Source organism: Colius striatus, chromosome 13, assembly GCF_028858725.1.
Source record: "Colius striatus isolate bColStr4 chromosome 13, bColStr4.1.hap1, whole genome shotgun sequence".
Classification (NCBI taxonomy): Eukaryota; Metazoa; Chordata; class Aves; order Coliiformes; family Coliidae; genus Colius; species Colius striatus.
Genome location: NC_084771.1, coordinates 8179733 through 8197402, shown reverse-complemented (window position 1 = coordinate 8197402; position 17670 = coordinate 8179733). Strand labels below are relative to the sequence as shown.

The window sequence follows — 17670 nt, the reverse complement described above, 5'->3', positions numbered from 1 at the left end:
CCCAAGGTGTGTGGCAACGTGATGCTGAGGATGTGTCCCAGAACTAGAGCTTTGATCTGTTTGGGTCTAAAATGATAAGTGTAGGGAGAATATTTCATGATGTACTCAACTTCTCTGGAATAGAAAGCTGTGGAGAGCTGGACCTGCTATCAGTGAGGGTCAGGTATGTTTTACTGAAAGCAGTGTTACTGGGAGAAGTAGCTGCCCTGACAAGTTCCTGCCACAGACTTGCTCTGTGCTTGGGCAAGTCAGTGTGGTGGTGATTCCTTCCTCAGGATTGCATTGAGAGGATAACAAGGGTGAGTTGGCTGTCTTGTTTCATTTGGTAGTCTGGAGTGGAAAGGTTTGGAGACATGTTAGTTACAGAGAGCAAGAAGCATCTGCATGCAGCACTGAAGTTTGCCCTATTAAGGCAGAAATCCCTCCTTTCAGCTTTGAGCAGCTGTGGAGTGGATGGCGCTTGCCTGAGTCTTTCACCTCTTGCCTGCCTTAAATGCTTCCAGATAGACTGAAACAATTCCCATGACCTTTGTCTGGCAGCAAGTTTAAAAGAAATCAAGTCAGTTCCAAATGTTCTAGGCAATAAGGCAAGGATATTTGGGGGACCAGATCGCTCTTACCTGCGTGGCTCTTGCGTGGAGAAAGCAGCTGAGACTTCAGCCACGGGTGGGGCTGCACAGTTTGTCTGTCCCTGAGCATGGTGTGCAGGGGATGGGCACTCAGACCTTCAAGGGCCGCAGTTTGAAGGTTGCACCTGTGAGAAGAGCCACGTTTCCTGGGCTGTTGCGCTGCTCTGTGGCAGGGGGGAGCTGCAGGGAGCGGAGCGGTCGGAGGAGCTGACACCAGTAGATGGCACAGGCAGCGTGTGTAAGCGAGGAATCCTCCCAGTACATCCCCTGACATGCAGCCTTTTGAGTATTTTGCTAAATTAAACCTAAAAATTTTGCCAAAATGAAGCCTGAAGAAAATGTTTGAAAGCTTCCTCCAGGTCGTGTTCGGTGTTGTAGTAAAGAACTCTTCCCACTCTGCTTCAAACCTGGGTGTGGTAACTGAAGGGCTGATATGACTGAGATGCAAATGCCAATTTACTTACATTAGTAGCTTCTGTTCATGGGTGTACTCACTGAAAAAGCAACTAGTGTGCTCAGGGCAGTCAGCAGTGTCTGTGCACTTGCTTACTGCCCAGTGAGCTGCTGTATGGCTGGCTGGGGTTAAACTGCAGCAGCAAGTTCCCTTAATGCTTGCAGGGGATTTTTTCCTGGCATGGTATGTTTAGGTGTAAGTTTTCAAGACCTTCATGACTGTTAAGGTGACAGTCCAGTGCTTTGGATGATTCCTCTTCCAGCATTACATGTGAGTGCTTGTCAAGTACTCTAATGAGGAAGATAATGTGAGAAAAATCACAATTAAGAGCAAACTTGAGTTTGTTAATTGGGGGAGATGCTGCTGACCTTTGCAGGGGCCTGATGGCTTTCTGTCTGAGTGTGACTGGTGGGGTGTGGGCGGCTGGTGGTGGTACGTGTGAGACAGACACTTCCATTACAGTAGGGGCTGGTCTGCACTAGAACTTCAGAGTTTCCTCTGACCTGACTTTGTACAAATTGAAACTGTTAATTGCATATATAAATACCTTGATCCAGGGACGAAAAATGGTGTGGAGGCCTTTGAAAGACACACTGAGGCCTCAACCTGGTGTGAAATAGAGCTTTAGCATCTCAGACTTGATGTGGCTGTCTAAAAGTGAGACCCTTTTCGCCAGAAGCTCAACTCTATATTGTGAACTGCTGCAGCACAGCCATGCTTAGTGTGGTAGTTAAACTTGGTTCACAGCCAGAACAAAAGTCAGAGTGCTGTGCAGATGCCTAGAGGACAAAGAGCCTGCTGGGACTTCGGCAAGAGTGGATGGACTTCTGTGGACTTCATTAGTTCTTTGTATGGCAGGAAAGGCCAACTGAAACAATTCAGTATGAAAAACACAGCTGTGCTCAGCAGAGTTGATGGTGACTGATGGCAAAGACATCAGAGTGGTGAAATCAGGCCTGAATTTCCTTGTAAAAAAAATCTGGTTTGCTGTTTTAAAAGCATCCTCCAAAGCCCAGGACTCGTTCTTCCCCCGCTGCTCCAGCTCTGCTTGCAGCAAGGTGGGCTGAGGCAGACCCTCCCTTCCTTAATCTTTGAGCAGCTGCCAGCTTTAGGTTGTGTATGTTGAGGCTTTTGTTTCTTGGTCTTCCCTGAAGTACTCAGGAAGGCCAGAAAGAAAACATGATGACGTATAACTACAGCCAGCCACTTCCCTCATCTGCTGCATGTCATCTCATGCTCTCCTGACATGCCCCAAGCCACAAAAAAACCCCCAGTCCTACAGCAGGAGAGCCCTTGGAGGGCCAGTGGCACAGGAGCCAGCTGTGTGGCTGGGTTACTGAGCTCGAGATCAGGCCTGCAAGGATTAAAGCTGCTTTGACTGTCCTAATTCAGAGCTGTGTGGGGGATGGCTTGGCTGCCAGCTGTGGCACAGGGCCCCACTGAGTGATGCTTCAACACTGCAACCACAACAATTATAATATGGATAATTGCAGCCACGTTATTTCATTAAAACTGTTTCTTCATTGTGTGTATCTATTTGTGATATCACCTAGGCAATAAGAATGGGTGTATTTCCTATCTTGAAGGATTGAAGACTCTCCACCTAGCACTCCTCCTCCCAAGGGAATCATCTTTTAACTACTTAGTTTACTTCAGTGTACTTTCTGTGGCTTTGTGCTGGGGGTTCCTCAGAGTTCCACATCAGCAAAGATGAAAGTGAATTTACTGTCTCAAAAGTCATTCTATCTGGGGATGTAGAAGAATCCCTGTTACAGCAGCACTCAGGTTCTCATGAGCTGTTTCATTTTAGGACTGGTTGATGTTTGAAGCTGTTTTGGGTTAAGCCCAAGAGTGGACACCTGACTCTGGAACGAGGAACTTCCCTTTGTGTAACCAAGGGAGTGGAACCAAGTGCTTTTATTCTAATATGAGTTTCATCAGGAACAGATCCATGGAGACAGAAACCCATGGTCAAGAAATCCCTTGGGATGGAAGGAGTGTGTAGGGGTTTTGGTTCTGCAGGGTGCTGGTAAGTGTGTGCTGTCACTGGATGGACAGTCATTCTGTGCCTTGTTTCCTCTGTGTTCGGTGGTTGTTGCTGCTTTGTCATCTCACGTTCTCAGCCCCTTTCACTAGTTAATCCTTAAGGCTTAGAAAATAAAAGAAGGAGGCAGAAGCCACCATTCAGCCTATCTTACCCTTAGCAGTGTTTGTGCCTCACTGCCCGGTGTGCAGCTGGAAGCAGTTGTGACTTTGCCTCGTCACATCACATTAAAAACTCCAGGCAGTGGGCAATGAGACTTTGACACCAAGTGAACAATAGCGCTTCCGTGGGGTGAGCTGTGCTCTGGCTGCTGCCTTCTCACACACATTGACAAGCTGAACAGAAATGAAAGGTTTCTGCTTATCTGGTCCATCTGTGCTGCAGTGGAAGCTGCTCTCCTTGCTGCCTGAGCTCTTTCTGCTCTTGTCAAAGCTTCAGCCTTGCTGCTCTCAACAGTCCCACAGCTCCTGCTGCATCAGCTGGGTAGCTGTGTGCCTGGGAAGTAGCAATGATGCTCCAGAGACACTGTCTCCTCCTGATACTGCCTGAAGGTGTTCTCTGTGGTAGAGGTTTGCTGGGGTGGAGGTGCTGAGGAAGGGGAAGCAACTATGGGTTGGGGAGAGCTTGGCCCAGAAGTGCTGACTGCCTGTGTATTTCTGAAGGCCCTGTTTTCATCATAGATGAAGACACTTGATTTTTTCAATAGGGAAATGACTCACACTATCAGGAGGGAAAACAAAGTTTCTGGCTGAGTGCCTTGAGTGTAGGAGAGAAAAAAGTGAGCTCCAGATCTCATCAGCTTTTGTGTTTCTCCTATAAATATCCCATTTGCAGATGCACTCGACCTGGGCATTTTTCTGTTTGCAGACCCACGGGGTTTGTTGTGTTGTAATGCAGCCAATGGTCTCCCCTCTGCAAAAGAAAAAGCTGCTTTTTGCTTTCTCAGCATCACTTGATTTTTCTTCCTCTTCTGTCTTTTCACTTAGTATCTTTTAAGAAGCAACTGAGCAATGACCTCTTGCCAAAACCCTCCAGTGCCGTGGAGGAAAGAGGAGTCTTGGCTGCAGAGCTGGCACCTACAACAGAGTCTGAGCTGGTGCCTGTGCTCTGAGGCTGGGCCCGTATCTCCTGCAGAAGAGCATCCCCCTCACAGGGAAGATGGTTGGAGGGAGCTGGCTTGCCCCATTGCTCTCTTGCATCATTCCACATAGATGAGGTCATGCTGGTTGTGGCCGTTACACTGAGGACTGTGGATGTGTTCTTCAATGCCATAACATCTCTACCTTGCATCTCTACCTTTCCATTCTGATATTCCTCCTAAGGGCTACTTGCTTTGATGCGAGTGGAGGCAGCCTTGCCCTCCTGGGGCCCTTGCAAACACAAACAGCCATCTCCCTGAGGGCCTGGCACCCAGCTGCAGGGAGCTTGTGTGTGTTTCTGCCCAGCTCTGGCCTGACACCTGCCCTTGAGCCAGCACAGGCATCTCCTCTAGTTGCTGAATATGATTCAGAGTAAGCTTCAGAACTCCAGGGATGTGCTTTAGTGCAAGAGGCAGCTGAGGGCAACAGGAGACACCTGAGCTGGGTCAGTCAAGTGTAATTGAGCCCAGAGGGAGAAACTTTGGGTGCAGGAACTGGCAGGAGCAGCACTGTGCCGGGTGGGCAATGGTGCTGCTGTTGTGGGGCTTGTGATGGTGCTGCTCTGGGATTTGTAGACTGTTAACCAACAGGAACAGGCTGGGCTGCAGGGCTTTCATGGTTAGCATTAACTCACTTAAATAAGAAAGCTCTCACTGAGCTAGAAGCTCAAAGCTGTGTGAGTTTTAGCTTCTGTTCTACAGAGGTCTCCGGGGAACTTTCTCTGTAGCTGCACAGACCTCTCTGACCACAAGGAGTTACCATTTCCTTAAATATCGACTGTGGCATGTAATAGTGGAGGTTGTGTGAGATAATGGCAGTGACTCACGGGCCTGGGGAGGGTGCTGACAGCAGCTTAGCAGAACTACTCAACCAAGACAAGGGTTTGGGTGCGTTTGCAGCTTTAAAATAGAGTTTTTCCCGTGGGATCTGTTTCTCCCTTGGCGGTTCTGGGGTTTGGGACTGGACTTTTTTTTTCTTCTCCGAGTTCTAGGCACAGAGGGAAAAAGCAGGGGTGGAAGGGAACTTGAGCAGACTGACATCAACAGTTATAATCTTGGTGATTGTAGCCCAGCCACTTGCTGACCACGGAGACGTCTCCTTTCCAAGAGCCTTCATTTGTCCTCTCCCTTTAACTGTGTTGGCGCCGCTGTGTATGCCCCGACTGGCTCTGATCAGGGTGAGGACATCATTTGAGATCTAAGTCACACTGACACAGGCTCTGGGGACATCTGGGTGTGTTGCTGGAGTGGCTTTCTTTGAGGTAGCTGTTGCTCAAGTTGTCAGCAGGAGGGAGATTCCTTACAATGGGGTGCAGACTGCCAGCTCCCCCCAGACTGCCCTGCAGCTGGCAGCCTTCACGTGTCCTGTGTTGGCTTGATGTAAGAGACAGAAATAGAGCTGGATGCAGGAACAAGCACCCAGGGCTTCTCCTTTGAGGAGATGTCACCAACCACCAGAAGTCACGTTTGTGTCTGTCCCCTGTACCCAGGAGCAGTCCATGGGGCTGTGATCTGTGGGGTTTTTTCTGCCACTGCTGGGATGGAGGAGCAGAGACTGCTCAATACAGCTGAGCTAGGGGATGGGGGATGTACTGGAGGGGGTTGATTTTTGTCTGGCTCACTCACTGTGGTGGTTTTTTTCAGTTGTTGAGGCCTGAGGAGTGGTGTTCAGCAGTTCTGGGTTTGATGCTTTCTGTGCCTTTATGGTCTGCAAACTGTTTTGGTGATTCTGACAGTGATACTAATGTTTAGCCCTAACAGCAAAGCAAGAAAGGAAGTAAACAGTGAAGTAAAAAGTGTCAAATTATGCTGCTTGTGCAGCCTTAAGTGGAGCAGGAAAATCCAACACTGGCTACTGAGAAATGGGGGGGTCTTCTGAGGACATTGAGCAACCAGAAGATAAAACAGCAAATAAACCCTAGTGCTGGTACAAGATGTGTGATGAGGAAGGAAAACCTTAGGTAAGAGGAGATGAAAATCTGCCCTTTTGACACACAAACTGAGATCTTTGAGTTGTGCGGACGGCTTGTGGGCAACAGCTGGGGATGGCAGAGGAAACAAAGAGGACTTTGGAAGCGTTGGAGGGCCCAGGCTGTGGGCACTGGCACATGAACCTGCTCCCTCCTCCAAGCAGCAGCGTGGGGGCAGGAGGGGCCCTGAGCCAGACTTTGCCTGGGCACAAGTCCTGCAGAGGAGGTGAAAAGGGAACTGCTAACTCGTGGTGCAAGAGGAAGGGACATCAAAAGCCTGGTGTTTCAATACTCTCCCCAGGCTCAGTGACAGCAGCGAGATGCCTCAGGCTCTGCTCTGGCTCAACACGACCCTCTAGTGAAGGTGTGAGGAGAGGAGCACGTGCTGTCCCGCTTCCATCACAGCCTCAGCTTGCAGCTACAGTTTTAACTCTCAAAGTGCAAAAAAACCCCAACTCAACCAAAGCAGCCCCTGTCCTGTCTCTTCTGCCACCAGTGAGACAAAGGAAGCTGTGAGCAGCGGGGCTGGGGCTGTGATGAAAGCGGCTGCAGGGGTTGCAGGCGCCGCTTGCGGCTTCGGCAGCGCGGCTGTGTGGGAGTCGGTGGAAAGGGGGTGGGAGGGCTGTGATGTGCAATGCACCGAGAGCTCTGCTTCCACCCACAACTGTCACCCCCATCACTGTCTTTCATCTATAAATAAGACTTCCCACCAAAACCTTGGTGCTGTGTCTGAACAGGGAACAGCCCCCGAGCGTCCCCCGAGACCTTCTCCGTGTCTGTGCTGTTGCCTCACTACCTTTTCTCTTGGCCTAGAACAAATTAAACCTCCCTCTGTCAAAAAGCCACTTGTCTCTTCAGCACAAAGTCCACCTGGTGAGGCTCTTGGCAGAGACCTTGGTGCTTTGCTTCTCAGCAGTAACAGCCCTTTCCAGAAAGATGCTTCTTGGTTGACTGGAGGAAATACTTCACACAGAGGAAAGAAAGAAAGAAACACAAGGAAGAAGTTCTCCCCTGTTGAGGTGAGGGAGCACTGGAAGGGGCTGCCCAGATGGGCTGTGGAGCCTCCTCTGGAGACATCCAAACCCAGCTGGATGAGTTCCTGTGTGCCGTACTCTAGGTGGTGCTGCTCTGGCAGGGGAGTTGGGCTGGATGAGCTTTGCAGGTCCCTTCCAGCCCTTGAGAGTCTGTGAAAGCTCCTGTGTGCCATGTGTTGTGTATTACAACCACTTGAGGCTTTCTTGGGTGGCAGAGATGCAGCAGAGCATCTCTGCTGGCACATGATTGCTCTGTGGGTCAGATATGGGCTGGTATCACGGATCCTGAGCCATTAACAGGGCCTGAAAATACACCTCTAGTAATCTAAGTGGTCTCTTGGTTCTCCAGGTGTCCACGTCAGCCAAGGGCTTGTGAGACCTCTGCAGTGGAGAACCTGGCCCAAACAAATCCTCCTGGAGCTGGTACCATGCAGGGGGGAGGGCAGACAGGTCCCCCCTGAGTTGGGCTCCTGTGAGCTGCTGTGACTCTTACACCCCACTTCCTGCCAAAAGAGACCGTTGCTGCTAATATGAATAAACCACACTGCTGTGGCAGAGGGGAAACGGCTCGTGTGGCACCCACGGCCTTTTATAAGTGAGAAAGCTGAAGCTTAATGAGATGATTCTCATTGAACAATTTCTGAACCTGACAGCCACTTTGTGTAACATCTTTTCCTATCAGAAGCCAAAAGTAGCTGTTGGGGGAGCGAGGTGGTGGTGTATGAGGCCACCCTGCTCCCATCCCACACAGCTGGGGAGGGGGGACAGCAGCCAGAATGGACAGCCGTGGTGCTGGCCTTCAGCTGCAGGGATTCACCTTGGCTTGGCGCAAGGAGGAGATTAAACTAACCTTGCAAAGGCATCTGAAGTGTTCAGTGTGTGCTCAGGAGGTGTGGGCACCCCAGGGGGCTGTGTCAGCGGGTATCAGTGATGCAGGCAGCTACAAGGGACAGGGTGAGCCAAGAATTACATCAGCATTTGATTTTGAAAAGGCTCTTTCGTTTGTTTTTAATCATATACAACAGGAAATGAACAGAAAAAGAAATCTGTTTGCCCCTGCTGTGTGAGCAGCTGACAGAGTGTGGTGGTGTCTGTGAACTTGCTCAGGTACAGCCACGCTGGCCAAGGGTGGCTGTTTATCACATAGGTTGGGTTTATCACACAGGAGGATGTTTAAAAAGGCAAAAAGTCTTCCTGTGGTGTGGGATTCACAAAGTTCATTTACTATATATATATATTTATAAATTAAATCTATAAAACAACCTTTGCATTAAATAAAACCTCATCTACCCTCACAGTATTTTTTACATCACAAAATGTCACATTTCAAATGTTCCCAGGCAAATCAACTTTACAGGAAGGTGCAAACCAAGTACCAGTCAAGCCCAAAGCTTCTGCTGCTTGTTTGGAAAGGAATGATTGTGAAAGAGGCATCCACATTTGAGCCTTCTTTTAAAAGGCTCCTGGAGCCTGTCAGGTGGCACCTTTGGGCTCTGCTTGCAGTGAGTTCCTGTGACTTCACAAAGGTTTGGTTCCTCTGGCTGTGTTTGAATCATGCTGCTGTCAACCAGGAGTGGAAGTGATGGCACAGGGGCAGTTATCAAAGGGAAATAATTTGCCCTATCTTTGGTTAAAAGAGGACCTGGAAGGCTTGAGGGATGTCTGGCCTGAACAAACACCCTCCAAGGCACAGCCCCAGGTTAAAGCTTATCCAAGGCAGCTATATGGCCTCCAGCCACGTGGCTTTGGAGCCAGAAATGGGAACTGATGGCAGGAAAATAGTGCCTGGGTGCCTCAACGACTTTGTCATTTGAGGATGTGTCATTTGCTAAGCCCCAAAATGGGCGCTTGATTAATTACTTGAATGGAAAGTCCTTAAGCTCCACCCTCTGTGGTCAATGGGGTTTGTGTCCCTCTCCCCAGAAACTGCTCACTGCTGAACTGGCTTTTGCTTCAGCAATACATAACTCTGTGCCACCTGCTAATTTTTAGGACCAAATTCTTTCTGCAAGACCCCCCCCCCCCAACCAGACTTTGCTGGCTGTTGCTGAAGCTGAGCTGTGTGACCAGGATCTGACCAGGTAATGGGATGCCAAAAAGGCACAGCATCACCTCTGGCCACAGCTCTGTGTCCTCCTGCTGCTGCCAAAGCTCCCTGCTCCTGGCTGCCCAGCTTAGGAACAGGCCCTGTGGTGACTGTACAAAGTGTTAGTTGTATTCAGAGAAAATTTGCAACCCAAGTATTAGGTCAACATATTTCCAGTCAGGTTTGGGTTTTTGGGGGGGATATTTTTATCTCCAGCTCTCACTGCAACCAGCAGAAGCTTATCTGACTCATTTCTCTCGGTGTCCTGGGGAAAAAACCAAACCTAGGCCAAACTCTAGAATACAGTGAAAGTTTGCAGTCCTGGCAACGGTTTGGGGAAGGCCAGAGCTAGTAGTCCATGGCACCCTCCCTGAGCACATCTCTGGAGTGCTTCCTCACATAGCTGAGGTTGTGGAGCTGGATGCTGTCCTGCAGATCCTGCCTGGAAAGGCGTCTCCTGAATTCATCAGTAGTAAAGTAGTAGATGACGGGGTCCACGCAGGAGTTGAGGCTGGCGAGGCACAGAGCCACCACGTGGAACACCGAGATCACCTTCTGCACGCAGCCATTCTTAATCTTCTTGGTTTTGACGAAGAAATCGAGGGGAAAGCTGATGTGGTAAGGTGCAAAGCAGATCAGAAATACCAGAGCACAGGTGAGGATCATCTTTAAAGCCTTTTTTTTCTCCCCAAGGTCGTGTGAAGCAGAGTTTTTTTCTTTCAGTGATAAGATGGTCTTCCAGGAGCAGTACAGGATGATGAGGAGGGGCGTTACGAACCCCACCAACTCCCCTACGGTCACCATCGCGATGGAGATGGGAAGGTCAACGTCCTTCACAGGGAGATCCACAAAACAAGTGTTTTTAGCATCCTGGTGGAGCCTGAGAAGGGGGAAAGGCAAACAGCCAACACAGACCACCACCCACCCCACGATGCTGATGTAGATGTCGCAGATGCGTTTGCAGTCGCTGAATTTGAAGGGGTGCATGAGAAACAGGTACCTCCTGACGCTGATGCAAACCAAGAAGTAGATGCTGGCGTACATGTTGACGTACTTCAGGTAGAAGCAGAGCATGCAGAGGCCTCCTCCAAATTCCCACGTCCCCGTCAAGTAGTAGAAAATCCTCAGGGGCAAGGATAGAACCTGGGAGAGGTCGGCAATGGCCAAATTGATCATAAATATCACGGCCCTTTTGGTCTCTTTCATGTACCCATAAAAGACCCACAAAGCCAAAGTGTTTCCTATTAGTCCAGGGATCAGGATGAAGGTGTATGTAATGGCATAGTAAGGTTTGAGGTCTGCTTCGGTGCAGTTGGAGCCGTTGGTCATGGTTGTGCTCCAGACCCGTGCTCAGCCCCAGCATGGCGACATCGTCCTCACTCGTGTCCTCAGCTTCTCGCTCCTTAAACAAACCCCCTCAGCCCCGGCATCCCTGCGTGAGCCTTTGGTTAGCACGTCACCCTGCCCGTGCCAGGGAGGAGCTTCCTTATGGGGTGAGGCAGTTAATGAAAGTCCTGCTGGTGTGCTTTGCTCTCTTTGTCAGAAGGTACCAGACCTCACTCCAGCCGCTTGCAGGATGGACGGGGAGGGGATCCACACCGAGAAATGCATCGTCCTGTGCCGAAGCGGTCGATGGTTCATCCCTGGAGCTGCACCTCTGTCACCTTCTTGGTGCCATTTCAGCCACTTCTCTCAATGCAGGAGTTTGACAGCCAGTGTGGCCCTGCAGCTGAAAGGCAGAAGGTGCAGTTAGAGGAGACACGGGTCATACAAAGCTAAGAGCACAGGAAAGCTTGCAAGAGCAGTGGGACCTTCAACTATTGCTAGTGGCACCTGTGGTGGTCAGCTCTTCTCCCACCTCGGGAGCACCATGCCTCACCCTGTGAAGGGAGGTGGAAAACCACTGAGGAGTGAACAGAAACTATTTCATTGCTGCTACAAACCATCCTGGGTGCTGTACTGCCCAGCAGAAGGTCCCCACGTTTGCAGGGTGTGTTTAACTCCCTGCCAGCTTTCTGCAGTTGCCTCAGCTCCAGCCTTTCCCCCTAAGTCTCCCTTTGCCTCCCATCATGTTGGTCTCCCCATGCCCAAGCAGGGCAGAGGTGTCCCCGTCCCTCCCTGCTGCCCTGCCACGGGCAGAGGGATACTCTCACCTCATGCACCACACAGGAGTTTGATGCTCCCCTGGTCTTCCCAGGGAAGCCTTTCAGAACCATCCCACCCACCCCCCAGCTACAGACAGAACAAAACCCGCTCTGCATGTAAAGCAGCCCGACACGTGCACCCCAGGAACGAGCTTTTTCCACCGGTGCCGTTGCGCAGTGGAAGTCCTGAGTCAGGGGCTCACACTGAACTGGGGGCAACTTTTACCTTCCATAACTAGAATATCAAAGCCTTGCAGGCAGGGAGGGACAAGTGGCCAACTCATGAAAGGCTTTGTGCTGCAGAACAGCCTGTGTTGTGTTACATTTGACTCTGTCACAGCTGCTTTTTCGGAGCCTTTCCGTTACCCTTCTCACATGTGTGGCTGCTGTGGCTGCTGGAAATACCAGATCTCATCACTGAGTTGACTGGAGGTGGACTTTAGTATAAAATTGTTTGCATGGTGAGCAACTGATGTTATCTGAATCTGTCAGACAAAAAACAACATAAACAACCCAACACTGATCTGATAAATACAGAGGAAATTCGGGTCTCTGTCCAGGCTGTCTCAGGTCTGACTGCCTTTGGCTTCAGCAGGAAGCATCAACCCACATGGAAAAGTTTGTAGGTACCAACTGAGATGCCAAAGGCACATTTATAAAGGCAAAACTAGATCCTGCTGCAATCCCTGATGGTTCTCCCTGTGCTTGATGTGTAGGTGCTAAAAGATGCGAGTTCATTACTGAGGCTGATGTTCCACACTTGCAGTGTCACTGTGCTGACACTTTGAAGTAGCTTTGGGTGGAAACAAAATCTTCTACAAAAGGAAGCGGTTCAGGGGGCAGCTCCTCTCTGTCTGCTTGGGTAGTTTCTCTTGCACAGCATTGAGTAATAAGTCCAACAAGACTGAGACATCATCTTCCCTTTCTTCCAGGGAGAGAGCCAGCATCTAACAGAACCAGTAGAGCAAAATGGCTCGTGGAATAATCTCTTTAAACTTCAGAAGCAGTGATTAATAAGCCCTAGAGTTAATTAGCCTTCTGTTCAAGGACTTGTCCATCCTTTTGTTAATACTCCACTCAGCTACCAATGCACCAACCTGCAGGACTAATCCTGGAGGTGTGTGTAATCTCTTCATCACGAAGGAAAACTAATTGGTGCTCACCTACTTGTTAGGTTTTATCCATTGCTGATGGGTAACTTGCAACAAGTTTTTGGTTTCCATTTGCTGGGGCTTGACTCACAAGTAACTGAGAGGGAGCTGCAGATGTAGCTGGTTTCCAGCAAAAGCTGTCATGCCCTGGGCTTCCCTGGGGCTTCAGAGCTCACCCTCAACAGCTGGGTAACCCCTCTGGGGCTTCCTGACGGTGGTGCCTGCTTTGGGTGGGTTCCTCCCTTCCCCTCTCTACTGAGGTTATGCCAAACCAGGTGGCCAAGACCAGCACACCCTCCCTGGGTGGTCAGAAATTGCTTTGCCAGGCTTGAAAAAATGCTGAGTATAGATACAGGCAGAGCAGGCTGTGCTGGGAAAGCATCCTGAGCTGCTTGGCAGTGACTGGTACGTGTGGAGGATGAGAGGGATGCTCTTTTGTGTTGGCTTTGTACATGTAGACAATGGGAGGGAGTCTCCTTCATATTGATGTTTTCCATGGTGAGGCTGAGGCCCATCTTTACTGTTACAACAAACTCATCAGCATGATGTGTCTGGCCTTCCCAGCCCAGTCCTGGTTGTGCCAAGGTGTCCCAGCAAAACGACCACGTTGTAGATCCCTGGGCTGTGCCCAGGCAGAGGGACAGGGGCACCAGTGACTGAGAGCATCCTCCCACTCCCAGAGAGCTCCTCTGTCCCTCTTGGCTTCCCAGGTACCAGCAGCATCCCCTGAGACGTGGGCAGCCTGGCACTGCACTGCAGGCACTGCTCAGGCAGGGCTATGCAGCATCTGTGCAGCATCTGCAGAGGCCTTTGTAACACAAAGCCCTAAATGCCATCACCCAGCTCTTCCTTCCAGGGAGTTGTAAAACTCTCTTTTTAAACAAGCTTGTCTTTCCTCTCATCTCTTGCCCAAGGGCTCCTGTCACCCAGTCAGGGAGGCTGAGTCATGCTCCTTTTCCTCTGGCTACATTCCCAGGTGAGCACATCTGCCCTATCTCCCTCTCTGGGCCATGGGACACGCAAAGGGAAGGACAAGGTGCAGTCTCAGCCCTTCTGTCTGTTCACAGCTCAGTGCACACACACGTGCACACTGGCATTGTCCTGCTGCCCCTCCAGTGCCTGCATCTCCCCATCCCCCCTGCACAGCAACTTCCCTGCAACAGCATCCTCTGCTCCCTCAAGCCTGGCTCTGGGACAGGGACACACTCATAGCACCTTCTGCCTCTCTCTCCCTGGGGCTGCAAACCCTCAGGATGAGGGCTCCCAGGCAGGAGCAGTGAGGGTGCTCAGCCAGGGTACCCAAAAACACCGTGGTGAGAGCAGCTGCCCTGGAAATCCCGAGCAGTACCCTTGTAAAGTTCAGCCCAATGAGCTACGTAACAGCCAGCAGGGTGCTAAAAACAGCTGCAGAAAGAGGAAATCTTGTTTGGTGTGCTCTGCACTGCTTCCCCTCAGCATGGGGGGCTGGAGACAGCAGGAGGTGAGAGACTCTCCCCAGGCACAGCTTCCTGCTTCCCCAAACCATTTTTCCCCCCCTTATTTTGCCAGAGACTCCCCCCCTCCTCCCCCAGACACCCCCCACAGCAGGGCACTGCACAATGACTTCTCCTTTGGACTGAGAAGCACCAGGTGAGGTTTGCAGGCAGCCCTTACAGCCAGGGCTTGGGGACACTCCTTGAAGCTGGTGGAAACTGTTGGCTCTGTGCTGAAGGGCAGCCCTGGTTGGGTCTGTGTGCTCCCTGAGACCCAGGGCAGGAGCTGGGGGGTGGGAACAGCCTCTTACAGCCCCACAGCTGTGGGCCTGAGGTGCCACAGGGCTCTGCCCCATGTGCTCAGCAGAGCTTGTCACTCTCTGAGTAACCAGGCTCCTCACCTGAGGATGGGTTTAACTGCCTGGGTCAGCCCAGGATCCTCATTAGCAAAACCTGTGGGTTTTACCCCAGGAAGCAAATCCACAGCAGCTCTTAAAACCCAGCTCAGGGGAGGAGAGGTATCTAAACCAGGCTCAGGAAGTGTCTGCCCTGCTGCAGCATTTACACCTGGTTGTCTCTTGGAGCTCAGGTCCTTGGAGAACCCAGATGCCACCCAGCACCTCCTGCTCCCTTCCAGAACCCAGGTAAGGGGTCACCCTGACCATCTGCTGCCCCAGGGGAGCAGTGAGTGTGTAGGTGTCCCATGGCTGGTGTGGGGCTGGTATTGGTGCTGTGAAAACCCACAAAGCCTGTGGCAGAGGTGCCATGGGCAGAGCAGCTGGGGCCAGGCTGGGAACCCCAGTGTCATCTGCTGACTTACCCTTCCAGGGAGAGGCTCAGGAGTGCTGCTGCCTGGGGCCACACTTCTATCTTTCCTTCTCCTTCAGGACCTGAAATCAAAGGAGAATGTGAATGGGGGTAACTGTGACTAGGAATTGTGTTTCTGATGAAGCCACACAAGCAGAGGTGATGGCTGTGGCTTTCCTTGGGCAGTCAGCTGGAGATGTGGGGAGCTGGGCTGGAGCAGGGGGTCCTGTGCATTGCTTCCCCTTGTTTTCCATGTCACCTGGGGTGCTGCTTGGTGAAGTGCTAGTAGCAATAATTAATAGCTATTAACTGAAAAGAAAAATGGTAAAACTAGGAACTGCTCATGGCATGGGACTGGGATTTGATTCTTTTCCAACATATCAAGAGGAGAATAACGGCTTTTCTGCCCTGAAGCACGTCTCTGGTAGATATCTGGGGTTTATATCTCTTTCCACAGGAGCAGGGTTGCCTCTTGCTGTGCTGACTGGGGAGATTTCTCTCTCCTGTTTCCTCTTTGGTAGCATCTACCCATTCTGCTTTTATTGGGCATCCTCAGGGCCTCCTGTGCTTCGCTGTGCTTGGTCTGACACAGCAGGACTCCCCCATTCCCCTCCTGCCTCCCCTCTGCCTCAGTGCCTCGGGGGTACCAGCAACCTCCAGCATCATCTGCCCTGCCCCATGCTCCAGGAATCCTCCCAGGTGCCAGCCTCTCTTTGCCATCCCAGTGTTTGTGGATGGCACAGGCCTGCTTGCTTTGGCTCGGTTGCAGATGAGCAGGGCACGTGCCTGTTCATCCCATTTCTGGGGTTACCTGACAGGTGCCTCACCAAAGGTGCTGTTTGTTCCAGGGGGAAAGAGCAGTGGCACAGCCAAGACTGCACAGGTTAGGACTGCAGGGTATTGGCACAGAGGAATGAAAAGGCTTCTTTCTAGTTGTTCTGTCATTAATTTCTCATCTGCTCAGCATGAAGGTAACTGGTGTTCCTGCCTCTGCTCCCTGCCCTTCTGCCCATGTCCACGCTGGGAGGAGCAAGCAGCAGAGCTGCTGGCACCTTCTTGAGGGAGATTCCCCCTCTGGCAGTGGAATTTGGGGAAGGGGCTGTGTGCTGGGGCTGGGCTGGGGGCAGCTGTGTGCTGGTGGGTGGTGAGGCAGGCAGCTGGGGACACCAGGGGGATTTTGGCTGGGTAGATTCCAAGAATATGCAGGGAAAAACAAACTCTCTGGTGTAATGGCTTGTGAAATAGGCTGCTTTTGCCTCTTAATCCTCTGCAAAAGCTCTTGTCCTCCCTTGTTAATATTTTATCCTGGCTTAAAAAGGGAAAATAAACCCAGAGCAGCGGTGATGTGTCCCTCCCCCTCTTCTGCCATCCTAACACAGCCTCGTGTCCTTGGGAGATGGAACCAGCACCAAAGCTGTGTTTCCCACCCAAACCACTGTGCCCCCTACATGCTGGAGCCTCACATCACCCTGTCTCCTCCCTCCCCCAGGTCTCACAAGTAAGTGGAAAATTGCCAGTGGAAAGTCAGTGTGTTGCCTCTTGGGAGGAACAGGTCACCTCAGAGCAGGTCACAAGCAGCCATTGCTCCAGGGCTCGCTGTCAGTCCCACCAGCCAGCCCCGTGCTGCTGGAGCCTCAAAGTCCCCTTGGAGACACGTCCCTTCCCAAGCAGCTGAGAGCTTTGTGGATGTTAAGAACCACCACAGCTGGTCTTACCCTTAAATGCAGCTTCTTGGTGCTCGTGGGACCTTAACAGAAACTACAGCTAGAGGCTTCATGGCTGTTTTGGCATCAGCCAAAGCCCTCCTCTCCCTCGCATACACCAAGTGTCTCAAGCTCTTACAGGAGCTCATCCCTCTGACAAACAGCCACAGGAGCTCCTCACCCCTACCTGGGCTCAGCCTGTGTCTCCTGGATTGCTTTGGGAGCTTCAGGAGGGTCGGTGTGTAACTGCACCCTCCTGCCTCTGGCCGAGTGTCCCCAGCCCCTCTCGGCACTTCCAGCGCGAGTAAGAAAAGGCACCAACTCTGTGGTGCCAGAACCAAACCAAACCAGCACAAATTAAACCCAGTTAGGCCAAACCAAAGAGAAGTGAGGATAAAAGACTGTGAGTCCTACCTGCTGTGCCTGGGCAGGCTGCTCTGGTGTGTGTGTGTGGCCCCGGCAGCGGGTTCCCAGCCCTCGTGAGCACGAAGCGAAAGCGCAGCCGCGGGTGCTGGGGAGAGGAGCTGAACCCTCCCCTGCCCTGCCCCTGGGGCACAGCTGGACCTCACTCTTTTGCTTTCCTTTTTTGTGGTTATATATAGCCAGATGTGTGTGTGTGTATGTGAAGGTGCTGTTGGTTTCGGGGTGTTGTGGGAGCTGCAGTTGCCGTTTGTCACTCCATCAGCCTGCCCTGTAGATGCTGCTGGGGGCTGACAGCCCCTGTCTGAAGCTGGGCAGCACGGCAGGTCCCCCCTGCCCAGGACAGGGCTGAGGCTGACATAGTGAGACCCTTCATTGATTGTTTTCCTTCCCCTTGCTTTGCTCTCCCTCGCTCTCCTCTGGATGTCTGTGTCCCTGTGCCACAGGTCTCCAGACCCAGTGCTTCAGGGCGCTTCAAAGTCACGCTGAAGCCAATCATGGTCCAGCTTGGGCTTCACAGGATCCCAGCGTGGTGGGGGCTGGAAGGGCCCTGCAGAGCTGCCCCAGCCCCTGCTACAGCAGGTTCCCCTCGCTCAGGGGGCACAGGAACATGTCCAG

At 51.6% G+C, this 17670-nt stretch overlaps 1 protein-coding gene across 1 annotated transcript; it reads right to left on the bottom strand.

Moving 5' to 3' along the window:
• Positions 1-8278: 8278 nt before the first annotated feature.
• Positions 8279-17109, bottom strand: GPR174 (G protein-coupled receptor 174). Its single transcript, XM_062006373.1, has 3 exons — positions 17047-17109; positions 14943-15012; positions 8279-11084 (listed from the first exon to the last, which is right to left on the bottom strand). The coding sequence occupies exon 3, from the start codon at positions 10682-10684 to the stop codon at positions 9704-9706; it is 981 nt and encodes a 326-aa protein (XP_061862357.1). The 5' UTR covers positions 10685-11084; positions 14943-15012; positions 17047-17109; the 3' UTR covers positions 8279-9703.
• Positions 17110-17670: the final 561 nt, after the last annotated feature.